General features: G+C 41.9%; 2 protein-coding genes across 2 annotated transcripts in view; one reads left to right on the forward strand and one right to left on the reverse strand.

Moving 5' to 3' along the window:
• Positions 1–419, reverse strand: part of LOC310771285 (transient receptor potential cation channel subfamily M member 7-like) — a gene marked incomplete at both ends in the record, with an annotated part of 72,090 nt that extends 71,671 nt beyond the window's left edge. Inside the window, one exon of the mRNA XM_083663934.1 lies at positions 368–419. Coding sequence (XP_083520060.1) covers positions 368–419 — 52 coding nt within the window. The remainder of the gene's footprint in view (positions 1–367) is intronic.
• A 2,768-nt stretch (positions 420–3,187) lies between these two features.
• The window catches only part of LOC310771286 (uncharacterized protein), a gene marked incomplete at both ends in the record, with an annotated part of 28,609 nt that continues 16,764 nt past the window's right edge, over positions 3,188–15,032 (forward strand). The window contains 2 exons of the mRNA XM_083663935.1: positions 3,188–3,256; positions 8,322–8,476. Coding sequence (XP_083520061.1) covers positions 3,188–3,256; positions 8,322–8,476 — 224 coding nt within the window. The remainder of the gene's footprint in view (positions 3,257–8,321; positions 8,477–15,032) is intronic.

The following is a 15,032-nucleotide window of genomic DNA, read 5'->3' on the forward strand; positions in this document are numbered from 1 at the left end:
GTGAGTGGCCTGACTGCTTAATAACATGAAAGGAGAAGGGGACGTGGATTACAAGATTGTCCCATGGAAACAGATGTTAGCCCAGTATAACAAGAAGCCTGCGGGGGCGCTGTTTGACATAGAACGCCACCAGAAGTGTGTCTGTCAACTTTATCTCCCACACTGTGAGATCTACTCTACATGTGAATTCTTGTTATTGTCCATGTGAAAGATGGCGACACAGAGTTCATCCAGCCCCACAGGATAACAGAAACTCATGTTATTATAAACATCACTGGATTTTCTCCTGCTGGCGATGTCAAGGATGGAAACTCACCACCTGACCCGATCGGGGCGCTGGTGTTGCTGTTCTACAAACTAACATTGCCTCTGATGTAGAAGTAGTGTCTCTGGGTCTCTTCTCTAAGTTGTTGGTCCATAGCTGTGTTGTAACGCACCCTGTAAACTATCAGAGGTGCCTCTAGTGTGTCCCTTCACCTGATCATGGCCTGTCAGCCTCACGGTGGAGGGGGCACCTTGACTATAATTTAGCTGTTTCCAATTTGGCTCTTTTCTACTGTTCTCCCTTTGTGGGTGGGAGGATATAAAGTCACAGTTCAATGTGTAAATATTGCTACTATGACTGATATGCTATATTTATATATATATATACATGTTTTTATGGAGTTCACTTTTCTATTTTAAAGAAGGAACTACATTTAGTTCTATATTTCCATTGCCAATGGGAATGTATATAAATATAAATATAAATATATATATATATAGAGAGAGAGAGAGAGAGAGAGAGAGAGAGAGAGAGAGAGAGAGAGAGAGAGAGAGAGAGATCATTGCCTGCCGGGCCCATATCATGACACCATCTCTGGTTGACATACTTGATAAGGAGGCCGATAGCAAAGAGGGAGGGATTAAGAAAAATAGGAGGAAGAAGAGAAAGGTGAGACCATTGAGGCTGACTTGAATGATGATGAAGAGGACGACTATTAGAACTAAAGCTTCCTCTCCTAGAGAACTTCTGTTTTGGAAATTGTTCAGAAACAATAAAGTAATGGATTGTCTGAATGACCCAGGTCTCTAGTTCGTGGTTGCAAAGGTTCATGATGCTATGGATATGCTATAGAGCAGGAGTTTACAAAGGGCCTCCCCAGGGGGGCTCCAAGCAGTTTCAGGGGAGGCTCAGTCAAATTATAAAGTGAAACCATATTATATTAGTTAGCCTATTAAAAGGAGATGTCATAGAATAGCCAATGTGTGTGATTTGATTAAAGAGATAGTTCACAGTAGTTTGGGGAATCTGACTTTCCCAGAGTCAGAAGCAAATAAATGCCTTCAGACAGACCTTTTTATGTATTTGGTGTAGTCTGAAGTATGTCAAACAGCAATATCAGGCTATCAGGGATCGATTGTTGAGTCTATGTGGATCAAATAACAACATCTTGATACCAGATAGGCATCCAGGAGTTGAGTGAGGGGGGCTCCTTTTTCCAAGTTTTGTGTGGGGGGAGGCCCACAGTCTCAGACTTTGAAAAGCCCTGTCCTAGAGGTAGCCAGAGGTCATTGCTTTTCATACAGTGAGATCTAGTTTCAAAAAAGTGTCTCACTACAATGACATGGCTACTCTGGGGACTATAGATCAGACATGAATAGCCACCAATTGGGCTTATTGAATCTATAAGAGTCTCAGCTGGTCAGTCATACCCACATTTATGAAATTCCAAGACTCTTTAGGGACTCCAGTATGCAGAAATGGTCAAATACACCATTTTTGCAATAGGTGGAAATGACACTTTTCCAGACCTACTGCATGTAAAAAACAATGTGGTTCTTGCCCAAAACTGCATGAGATTAGGATAAATGTGGCATGTCTGTACAGGGGAGGCTTGTGGGTACCCATATAACCCATTTCCATTCACATATATTGAGGTGACAGGGTCAAGGGACCATTTGGAAAATGGTGATGGCCGTTTTTCCCTCGCCAAACTTTTGTCTGACTTTGAATCATTAGTTATTTAGCCCCCTTGAAAAAAAACAGCATTTTGGACATTTTTTTCTAAAATCCAGACTAGAAAAAATAAATAAGGGGGGTGCGCGTGGAGCCCTACTGTACAGGCTGAGGCAGAGCAAACTGTTGAAAGTGAAAGTAAAATGTGTCAGTTCAGAGAGCGAGTCAGACCGACTCCATTTCAAATTCAGAGAGCAGAGCAGAGCAGGAGGGAGAAGCAGGGTGAGTGTTATTTACTACATTATTATTCCTATCATTATTTGATTCAGGGATGAAACTATAGTCACCTTCAGGTGCCTTTAGGTGAGCTAACAGTCACTTGTCCTAAGTTCATGATTTGAGTGGTTTTTTGTGTATCTGCCCGGGCTGATATCAATCACCTTTTTCCACTGAGTTTAGCTACTGTAGGTCCCTGTTTATTGTAAAAGTCTCTGAGTCAGTTGTCTACGGTCTTCTCCTGCGTTCACCTGCCTCTTTTCCTCTCTCTCAAAGTAACGCTCATAGAAAAGATGTAACAGTGAGATAATGACGTCAGTAAAACAAAGAGGGAAGTTGATGTGGGCGGTGGCCCTGTACTTCACAGAAGACCGACATGACGCAGTTTATTAAACCGTTAAATTAACCCAGTTTTATTCCATCTGTGTGTCTGAGACTCTGCGAGATGAGCGTCTTTCAGTCACATGACTCCTCATAAAGAGAGAAACGTCTGGTTGACTTTCTGCAGGCAGATCAAGACTTCAGAGCGGGGTGGGAAACTAATCTGCTTCATATAGAGGGTTTTCACCTACGTCACGTTTTGGTCAGTAACCCGGATGCACGGCCATCGTGGAGGCACTCAAAGTAAACAAAAGATCCCTTGCACACTGACTGAATGGAGAATGGATTGTACGCTGAATTTATGCAGATTTTAAGATGTCTAAACAACAAAAGTGTTTACAAAAACGAGTGGACGCTGCTAAAACGTACAGAGAAGGACTTAGTCAGCAGGAACGGACGCGATATTTTGAGAAACTAAAGTTGATAGGCAATCAAGATCCGTACGAGCTGGCTCCTTCTTCTTGGAATGACGACCCCTCAAGTCTGCCGTCTATTACCTATCCCGATATAGTAAACTATCTCGTTTTTTCACCAAGCCCATACACAACTGAAGACCTTAAATGTTACAAAGGATTGGAAGCCTACAACCAGATGGTGTGCGGATGGGTGAGGGAGCCACAGTATCAGATCATCAATGACATGTGTGTCGTGAAAGCCAAGGTAGGTGATGCATTCGCGACAATTTAGCTAGCTTTACAGTTTGGATTAACAACATTTCATGGAGTACAGGCTAGTTAATTGTTGGTACTCAGGATTTTGAATTATAACATGCTAGCTATGCGGTTGTGTTTCTGACTTGGATTGGTTGTTTAATGGTTAAATCAAAACATACTGTACTCTACTGTACTCTACTGTACTCTACTGTACTGTACTGTACAGTCAACTTAGTGACAGCAGTGAGTGCCCTGGTGAAAAGCTGAAATGTTCATCTTTCTAGCAAATCGATGTAAATTTCAAACTTGATGTGAAATGCAAATTAGCTATAGTCATATGATCAAATGTTTCATGTCCTACCAGCATTTGGCTGGTGGCTGGGTGCTAATTTTGGACCCTGTCTACTAGTACACATTTTTTTAATCAAAAGGCTGATCTATCATAAAATATATAAACAATTAAAATGCCCCTCTTCAACCAATTTATTAAAGGAGAAATTAGTTTGTTGTTCTTACAAGCTTATATATTTTTGTCTTGTCTTTTATTCAGGTACTTCATTCCCAACGACTACGAGAAAAGCCCCTGGAGCCCTGGATCATTGCTGAAAAGTCGGGAAAGATTCGCGGAGCGCACTGTACATGTATGGCCGGCCTGGGGGAAACGTGCACACATGTCGCTGCACTTTTGTTCCTCATTGAAGCAACAGTGAATTTGAGGGACTCAAAGACAGTGACACAGGAAAAGGCATATTGGTTGTTACCTACTGCATTGTCAAAGGTGGAGTACAAGGAATGCCGAAAAATTGACTTCACTGCAGCAAAGACATATAAAGTAAAATAGCTGCTAAGAGTGACTGTGCTGGTCATGTACAGTCACTTGAGAAAGAAGGTGCTAGCTGTCCCACTCCTAAAGTAAGCAAAACACCACCTCCAACCAGTGAGGAATTGGCATCATTATTCCACTCTCTTAGCACAACTGGCTCAAAATGTGCTATTTTGTCCCTGATTGAGCCTTATTCAGACTGTTATGTTCCCAAACCGATTGGTGAAAACTTTCCTCTTGTGTTGACTGAATTGCGAAACGAGGAAGCAGTTCACATGGACTATAGCGATGTATTGTCTATTTGCAATGATGTTGAAATTTCAGTATCAGAGGAGCAAGCAAAGGCAGTTGAGGAAGCTACAAGGGATCAAGCTGCTTCTAAACTCTGGTTTCAATTTCGTGCTGGTCGAATTACAGCGTCTAAAATGAAAACTGCATGCTGCACTGATCCAAAACAACCAGCCCAGAGCTTGATCAAAAGTGTATGCTATCCCGAATCATACAAATTTACATCAAAAGCCACTACCTGGGGATGTACTCATGAGAAATTTGCACGTGATATGTTTACAGATGAACATAGGAAATGTCATGAAAATGTGAAAGTGCATGACACAGGTTTCTTTATCAATCCAAGTGTGCCATTTTTGGGTGCTTCACCGGACGGCCTTGTTTCTTGTGATTGTTGTGGCATCAGTGTGCTTGAAATTAAATGTCCATTCTGTGTAAAAGGTGACAAGTTAGATGGTGTTACAGGATTTTACTTGGAGAAGGATGGTGAAGGGAAACTGACACTAAGTAGAAACCACCAGTATTTCTACCAGGTGCAAACTCAGCTTGGAGTGTGCAAACTGGAATCTGCTTATTTTGTAGTTTGGACAGAGAAAGATCTGCATGTTGAGCACATTTTATTTGATGAAGAGTTCTGGGGCATGATATGTCAGAAAAGCAAGCACATTTTTGACACAGCCATTATGCCAGAGCTAGTTGGCAAGTTCTACACTAGGCTTTCATCTACCATGGTTAATGTGTCCCCACAGCCTGCTGTATCTGTCCATTCAGATGGTTCTGATAATGCAACCAGTTCCAGCCAGCAAGAAAAGACCTGGTGTTCCTGTGGCCAGACTGAGTTTGGTCAGATGATATTGTGTGACAATGCAAAATGTGGTATTCAGTGGTTTCACTATTCCTGTGTTAATGTTGAGGTTGCGCCTAAAGGAAAATGGTATTGTCCTAACTGTCGTAGGCTCCCTCAGTTTCTGCCAAAAAGGGGCAAGAAACGTATCGAGTAAAAAAAGATGTTGTGCTATTTTCTTATTTGTGTATCTCACTTTTTTATGAACATGTCTTCATTTATTTGTGATGTGTATGCCTACAGCCTAATTGTAGCCAACCACAGTCCAGAAACTTGCACTTCAGACACTGTTTGAATTAGGCTGAAAGTTTTATTTAAAAGAATGTTTTTCCAAAACATTGCTGTTTCATTCTCTTAATAAAAGAGTGTATTCTGATGAGAATGGCATACTGTGTGTATTCGTACCACACAAACTACTTTACAATGACGAGACACTTTAATCAAAATCAACAACTGATGGACAAAAGTTCACCAGAGCACAACAGACAACTCCAATCTTGTCTATGGTACAAAAACTCTGTGACCTTGCACATCAAGAAATCAATCGGCAATGTCCCCCCCAAAATACAGTATTTCTGGCGCACACTACCAATGACACGCTCAACATGAATCCTGACATTAGCAATTTTCCTTGTGGTTTCCAAGTCAACTGGAGCTAACTGTGACTTCCCTCGAGTAAAGGCTGGGATTTTCACCCGAGCCATTATGCAACCTAAAGTGTCCTGAATATCAAAGCCACGGTCAGCAAGAACTAAATCACCCGGAATAATTTTGTCCAAAAAGCCACAGTTTTCAGTGATGTACTTGTCGCTGACTCTTCCTCCCCATGCACTTGATATGTAATTGACTGTGCCCTGTGGTGTAATGCCAATCAGAAATTTAACTGTGTTATGGTGCTTGTAGGAGGACCATGTTTCTGCTCTGGCTAGAAGGTTAGATGGACGATCTGTAAACACCTCAAAGCAGTCGATAATAACAGCACATCTTTTCCCAAAATGTTTTCTGAATTGCATCGGCATCGTCTTTTGCAACTGTTCTCTTTCTGGCCATATAATAAGGGCTTTCATGCGAATATACATGACATCAATAACATCAGTGAATACCCTAGAAGCGGTGGCTATTGACACATTGAATGCATAAGACAGGAAAGTTGTAGAAACATTAAGCCTTAGTCGCATCAATGTCAGCATCAGCACCTGGAATGGATTGAGTGACTTCTTCACAGGGAGATGAGGACTAAGGTATGTAAAAAGTGATAATAAAACCTGGAATGTAGGTAGGCCAGTGAAAAAGATAACCTTTTCATCTTTACCCACAAATGCACTTTGCTCATAGGAAGAGGACAAATGTTCCAGATCAGAACGCAACTGAATGTTTTCCGTTCTCAGATTTTGAAGTTCACTGGTCATAGAGTCAATAAAATCACCAGTCATTTCGGTTTGAGTCCCAATAATGCACACATCATCACTGACATAATCATCACTTGTGGTAGAATCCTCATCAGCTGCTGGGATATCCATAACATGCGAGGAATGGGCAGCATCATCAACCTGTTTCTGCTGGGCTCGATTCACACGGCGCTTGTAGCGTGATGTCGGTGTTTCTTTGGGTGGTTGGGGAGGCTTTCCTATCATATCGACAGATGGCACCCAATCTGGGTCATCCTTCTTGTACAGGTCAGATCTTTTACCTGGAAATACAATGAGAAATATAGCACACTTTTTAAGCTTCATTTTAGGAATGTAACTACACAAGTCTTGTACTGTAGTAGGCTATGAAATGGGATCAGATCAATTCAAATAACTTTATGCAGCCAACAATGCCATTAACATGACCTTAATATAGTTATCCTTGCATACTATTGCACTATAAAATTAGGTAAGAGTTGCTGTATTAATGTCACATACCTGACAAGAAATGTGCAGAACAAACTCGAATGTTGTCAAGATTCTTGCCCCGGAAATCCTGATTCAGTTTGGCTAACCACAAACGCCTCCTTTCCTCGGTCAATTTTTTGCACTCTTCTCCCTGATTTGTGATAACTTTTGGCAATCTGTAGTACTCCAAATGTTTTTCCCGGTCTGACCGATTAGTGCAACCAAAAACACGGCAATAATTGACCATTTTGATGGATAATCTGGAACAGTTCGTTGCGGTTTAGTAGGCTATTGTTTACGTGCTGTGACAGTATCTCCACGATGGCCGCGGCCACACGTGTCCCCTTTTGATGACGCGCCGTGCAAACCCTCTATTATAGAACAGAGGGAAATCCGCGCTTCAGCTGACGAACTGCGCCCAACCGGTGCTTCTCAGAAAAGGGGACTGAGTGAACACATGAAAAAGAAACAAACTGGAGCACACGGTCAAAGTTAAGGCAATTTAATAAGTGCAAGCAGACTTCATATTATATTAGGCCTACAGAGGGCCGCCTACTACTGTACATGCGTCGACTTGCCTACAGAGTCTGACTGGTCCGCTTGTGTTGTGTCATCCGCCTCTCGTCTCTGACTGAGGGCGGGCGGAGTTCTCATAAACCAGCAGTTTCACTGAAATCTGTGGATACCGTGGGTGACCACAGAGGGGCGCTGATGCACCTGTTCTACAGATTTCAGCACCTGACTGACAGTATCCACCCGACACTACAGCCAGCTGAGGATCTGCTTGAAAATGCAATTCTCATTCAAGACAAGTGTTGATTAAAATAAACAATAATGAATGAAGCTAGAATAAAATGGTGTGTGTGTGTGTGTGTGTGTGTGTGTGTGTGTGTGTGTGTGTGTGTGTGTGTGTGGGTGTGTGTGGGGGTGTGTGTGGGTGTGTGTGTGTGTGTGTGTGTGTGTGTGTGTGTGTGTGTGTGTGTCACATTGAAATAGCACGGTGGACAGTAAGAGCGGTGCGGTGGGGGTTGTTGTCAGCGCCCGGAGTTCGATTCCCAGCGTTTCTAAACCGTGAGTCACATAAAAAAACACACACATGACCAAACCATTTCCCTAACCTGAACCAAGTTGTTTTAATTGCCTAAATATAACCGTTTACCCCCCCACCCCAGTATAGGCCAACTGGTTTACCTCTGAGACTGAAAATAACTAAAGCTTATTTGTGTAACACCTTTCACAGATACAAGATCACAAAGTCCAGAAGATGAGGAAGGAGGAGGAGGAAGAGGAGGGCAGAGCAGAGTCTCCAGTACCCAGCTGTCTGTCTATGAAGACTGACTGGTCTAAAGATTTTCCTCCAAACTTCAGTAATGGACCTGGACCTTCAGACACAAGGTAAGAGGACTGTTATACTGTAATGAAGAAATGTTATTTGATAAGCTGCACTATTGTAGTGAAAACTACAGAGACCATGCAGGAGTGACCATAGGGAGAGAAAACAAGTTTTATGGAGGACAAGATATAGAAGAAGGTGCTCATGAGATACATTTCACTTCCTGGATGTGGGTCAGAGCTAGGGTTGTGCGATGTCACCAATATATCCATCGTGATTGTTTTACAGTGAAACATCGTTTTGAACGATGGCATCGTCATTTATGGCATCCGCCGCTGCAATGCACGTTAAAAGCAGGACAGCTGAGCTCTTCATGAGAACGACAGGCAGGCTACTAGCTACTGCACAGAGCCAGGCGACTCAAGCAGTGAGCGGCAGCTGTAACAGCTACAGTGGTAGACGGATCTATAAGCGTGTTTTACCACGATGCGGCAGTAATTCTGTCTAACGGTAGAATGTGGTATCATAGTGGGCCACTAGAGGGCAGTAGCGCACAACTACCTACAAGCGGCGAGACCAAGCAGGGCCTCTGCTGGTCTCGCCACACTGGTCTAAGCAGAGGCAGAACGCAGCAGAGAAGACGCCATAAGCTCCGGGAAGTTTTTTACAATTTAAAGTTTTATTTCATCACTAAATTAATTTCTGATGACTTTTGATGCCTACAAGCAGGGTAGTAGGTTTCAATAAGTGCTACTTTACGAACATTTATGCCGAAAAATGGCAAAAAGCTCAAGAGCACAATTGGCTGCAGCTGAGCTTTTTATTTGTGTATTATCCTGCGCTGGTATTGCGCAATACCTTCTATAATAATACAGATATTTATAATAAAACAGATTTATATATGTTTTGTTTTGTTTTGCCAGGGTTTTTTTGTTTTCTCCACAGGGTTAGGGTTGCAACCTGTAATTTTTTATGAAACATTCGCACTGTTCCGCCTTGCTGCTCCGACGCTTTCAGGTGGAGGCGGGTTGTCCGCTAATACGCCGCTGTGACAACGACCATAACCAGAGTAGGCCTATATTGTTTGATAAAAATATGTTTTCAGACAATGGGCACGGCGCGCGCACGCACACACACACACACACACACACACACACACACACACACACACACACACACACACACACACACACACACACACACACACAAAGGACACAGACTAGAGAGTGTACATTTTTATAATAATAGTAGGCTGCAGACTGCAGCTGTTTGATATGCGGTATTCTCATATTAGCCTATGAAATCGAATCAATCAATCATGTTTTGTCTCTCCCCTTGATGATTAAAGTCCCTGGAAACCAAAATCCACAAACTAACTATTAAATCCACTAACTAACTATTATTAAATTAACTATTAAATTTAGTGTCTTATGTGCGTAATTGTGTGCCTCTGAAAAGAGAGAGAATTACTTTCAACCCTAACCCCAAAAATCGACACTTTTCTACAAGGTCTGGATTTCCATTTCCTCATTGAAGATAGCGGAGCGCGCGGTGCTAAAATGCAGGAGCTTTAGCACGTCATAAGATTTAATCGAATCACACACACGCATGCACGCACGCACGCGCGCACGCACGCACACACACACGCACACACACACACACACACACACACACACACACGCACAGTAGTGCTGTGAGCGGCGAGTGTGTTCGCCGAGCAACATTCCTTTATTTCCATTTCAATAGGTTGGCTACATGAGACAATAGACTAATAGACTTGTGAAACATTCCACCCCCATCTCAAGTGTCTCTTAAAATGCGCATCAGCCCGAAGAATGACAGCAGCCCTCATCCCAGCTCTGCAGGCCCAGTCTGAGGCCCGTGAGGGGCATGGTAAACTAAAACTAATAGTTCAGCCTGTAATATTTAATTATTTTAGCTTGTAATTAACTCTTTCAGCGTAATACTTCAACCTGTAATACATAAATAAATTATAAATATATAAATTGTACAAATACGATAGCCTATATATAATAAATTTATTAATAAATATGATATAATAAAAAATAAATTATATATATATATATATATATATATATATATATATATATATAATACATATTTATTTATGTGTTACAGGTCAAGGTTTAAAGGTTAAAAAGCCTTTATTGCCATATCAGAGTTGAAAATAACACTGCCCGCTCGCAGGGCCATCAGGCCTTCATCCCTGCAGCGTGTTATTTTAAATTCCGATATGCCCTAGAAAAATAAATAAATATTATATATATAGGCTATATATATATATATATATATAATACATATTGATTTATGTATTACAGGTTTAAAGGTTAAAAAGCCTTTATTTCCATATCAGTTAAAAATAACACTGCCAGTGCCCGCCGACCGGTTTCAGCCTCGCAGGCCGTGTTATTTTTAATTCCGATATGCCCTAGAAAATAATTATTATTAATAATTATTATTTTTAACCTTTAAACCTTGACTGTATGAGTTGAGTGCCTGAATAAAGTTGCTTATTCATAGATACTGATTATTATTGGGTTAATTTGTGTAGCATCGGTGGAGGCGACTCCGGCCACATCACGCGCCCCCGCGGAGGAAGAGACTCTGGAAGCGCATGCACTGAAGAGACAGAGGCGGTTGGGGAAGACACCCCAGACCTGATCGAACCAGATGAAGTTGAGCGTGTGTGTAGAGGGGGGGTGGGGGGAAAGAAGATAGTTCATGTTTATAGCTATAGCCTAAAATTAAGCGTTCAGAGAATAGTTTGTTTGTGTGAACGTGATATGTGCGGGTGTATGTTAAAACAGGTAGCCTATTTGTTAATAATAAATTAACGTTTGGATCTCTGTGAGAGATACTTAATGTTTAAAACACCTATTCTTTAAGAAATACACCGTTAAGATGTGAAGAATGTAGCCTTAGCCTATACTGTGCATGAGAGAAGTAAAGAGTTCCTCATGGTTACATGACAATGTTTTGCTGCTGTGTGCTGCATTGTGCATGCTCTGCTGTTTGTTCGCCAATAAAGAACACGTTTGGAACAGTTTGTCTGTTTATTTAACCGTAGATCTTCTCAGGGGGAGTACAGAAGCATTTCTGCACCTTGGAGAGCGCAGCAGCGCTTTGTCCCGAGTCCAGAGACATATTACAATAAATTGTCATTTTGCGGGTTTCTGGGTTGGGGCGGGCTCGGCATTAAAGCCGATTTTATGGGTTGGGTTGGTGCGGGCTTTAAAAAAACCTGACCCGCGCATCACTTGTAGCTATTCCCCCGACCAACTATGCAGACTGCAGCTGTTTGATATGCGGCGTTGTCTTTCAGAACGGCCCCTAATTAGGCTACTTGATGGTGTGTCTGTGATGCATAAAGTCGATCATGCAAGTCAATGCTATTTATTTATTTGTTGATTTATTTGTTGATTTATTTGTTGATTTATTTATTTATCTATTTATCTATTTATCTATTTATCTATTTATCTATTTATCTATTTATCTATTTATCTATTTATCTATTTATTTATTTATTGGCCTCTTCCAGGCCAGGGATTTTATTAAATGCCTTGATGTTGCTTTTGCACTGTCAGTCACTACACGAATAACACATCGTTGCACGTTCCAATTCTTCAGCACACTTTCATACTTTCGGTAAATGCGATCAGCGGTATGGTGATCATGTGATCACAGCCTAACAGAATGGTGTGCCCCATGAACGTCCCGTCAATGAAACTGGCCAAGATGCCCAATGTTGTTGGTTCGCCTCGCTCATAAATAAAACATATTCAGACGGTCCGAAATTAAATTAACATTATAGGCTACTTTTTTATTTTATTTTAATGCTATATTGGGGCCTATTTAGCTGGCGTAATTACCTGTTTTCTTCCCGGCGCTCCACCGCTCCCCACGCCTATAATAGCTTATAGTTTCATTTGAAACACACAGACAACGAACCAAGTAGGCTACCAACTCAGCTCAAATTTAAAGTTATTTCGTTTGTAAATGATTAAAAACAGTCAGACACCTCAGGCTATCATTGAAAATGTTTTTAATTAGGCTACATGAATAAACAAACATCTTCAGTCAGGGTTCCATATTCCAGTATTTCTCTCAGTCAGGATGCTCTCAAGGAATAAGATAGCCTACTGTATAACAGAATAAGTTTTCAAAAAATGACTTTTGGGGATAATACCAATCGACTCTAAATCTTCTCCTTAACTCATTCACTGCCAATATCTGACTGGCATTTTTGGCACAGGCCAAGTATTTCCATAATGTTTGGTCATCTTTCAAGACCCACAGTAAATTCTGTACTAGGACTACAGTGATGTCCAATACCTCGAAATGAAGATCTAAGTCTCTACTTTCACCCCCAAAAAGAAAGTTAGCTTTTAGCATGTTCTGTACTCTACTTATAACCCTTTTTATACACCCCATGTTCACCAAAAAAGCCTGTCTGGGAAGAGAAAAGGGAGAAAAAAGCATTTTTGTAAAAGGGCACAATCTCAGGCATAACTCACTCTCAATTCTTTTATTTTGAACTGTATTGACATCAGACATGTAAATATTATTCGTTAGGACACAAATGACAAAAAAAAAAAATATATATATATATATATACACACATGAAGTGCTTTTTTTTTACATTCAACAATACAGTTTACTCGGTGTGAGTGTGCAGACAGACAGACAGACAGACAGACAGACAGACAGACAGACAGACACACCGACAGACAGACAGACAGACAGACAGACAGACAGACAGACAGACAGACAGACAGACACACACACACACACACACACACACACACACACGATCCCCCTTTTAGATTTCTAACCCAACATAGGATAAGCAATAACCACGCCCTGTGGCGCTGGGATTGGCCAGGAGCAACACTGGAGGGCACGCAGCCCAGCGATTTCATGAACCAACTGAAGAGCTCTTGAGAAGGACAGCGGGCTGCTGTGAGTGCCTTCTGCCCGCTGCTGCCTAGCTGTTCCTGTGTTTATTTTTGATTTGTTCTGGTACACCCGTCCTCGTCCATGTCTCCCTGTCATATCAACTCTGCTATTTGATCGTTCCCGTTTTCCCCTCGGCTATTCAACACGTCCTCACCGCCCTCGCAAACTGATCGATCATTTCCTCATTCCTCCGATGATCAAACACATCTCTTGATTACTTTCTCCCGTTTTCTCCTGGCTGGCACAGAGGAAGGCGACTCCAGCTCGTGCAGCGCGCCGAGGGCGTTTCAATGGCGTTTCTCCTGTCTGCACAAGGAAGCGTTACCCGTTCTCTGCTTTTCCTCTTGCTCAATTTCAAAACAACAGCTGCGGTATGTGTTTGATCGCGTGCTGTCGGCTACCCTTTGAAGGCAGGGACCTGTGTCTGTGTCACAGGCTGGGCAAGTGTTTGCTGCAGGCGCTGCACCAATAAAAACAAAAACACGTCAAACACGTCCTTGGTGGGGAGGGCTATTTCTGATAACACGTCAAAGACGTCATTGGCGGTGAATGAGTTAAGGTTAAACCTTTTAAGGAAAACATAAGATTTAAGGGTGTTTTGTGCAGCCGATTCTATTTTATGGACACCTTAACTCTGACTCTAAGGGAAATCTTAACCTAAGGTGCTTTGTGCAACTGGGCCCAGATCTTATCGCGTCATAAGATTTAATCGAATCACACACACGCATGCATGCACGCGCGCACACACACACACACACACACACACACTGACACACACACAGTAGCATAACATTAAATGATCTCTGTCAATTTAAAATAAAGTGCAATTTAAAATAAATAAAACTAAAAATAAATAACAGTCTTTCTTTACAGACTATACGTTATAGTAGCTAGTCTATAGGCTACTATCCTTCTATAGCCTTGTCAGCTGACAAGACAAATCCATCACCCTTTTCTAATAGCGCCCGCAGTCCATGTAAATCATTTTGAAAAATGATATATCCGTCACGGTTGGGCCTTTGTGTGCAATGAAGAAGTAAGTAACCGACCAGCATATTTATTGTTGTTTTTAACTGAGCAGCCTACTACTACTAGCCTGCAGTTTGAGTCGCGCCTGACTCCGTGACATGACATGTTTGTGAATGCGCATTCGCAGCGGTGCCGGGCCGGGCACTGGTGGCACAAATACACAAATATTTCCGTGCCATGCCGGCCATGAGTGGAAGCCGTGCCTGGTTATCTTTCCACCAGCCTAGAAATCCAAAATGCTGCCAGATAGGCGAAGTTGTGCCTTTTTTTGCGACAAGGTTTGTCTCCTCATGATTAAAGAAGGGCAAGTTTCCAACAAAGCCTCTAGTTTCTCTTTCCCGAAATTTCCACACCAGCCGCTCCCCCTCCTTCCCTCTCTCTGCTGGATGGCGCTAGTCTTACTTTCGGTTTCAACACCTGCCCCGCATTTATTGCTGTTTAAATGTTATTTCTGAACTAAATTCAAACCTGAACCGAATTAATTAATTAATTAACGAGTGGTGAGGCTCACGGCTCTTTCCCTTTGCACTGCACGCACAGACCGTGCACTGCGTGCAGACCACAGTCTAATTATTTTGAAACATTAAAACATATTTTATGTTTCAATGAAGA

The sequence above is a fragment of the Poromitra crassiceps genome, assembly GCF_964638095.1.
Source record: "Poromitra crassiceps genome assembly, contig: HAP1_SCAFFOLD_498, whole genome shotgun sequence".
NCBI lineage: Eukaryota > Metazoa > Chordata > Actinopteri > Beryciformes > Melamphaidae > Poromitra > Poromitra crassiceps.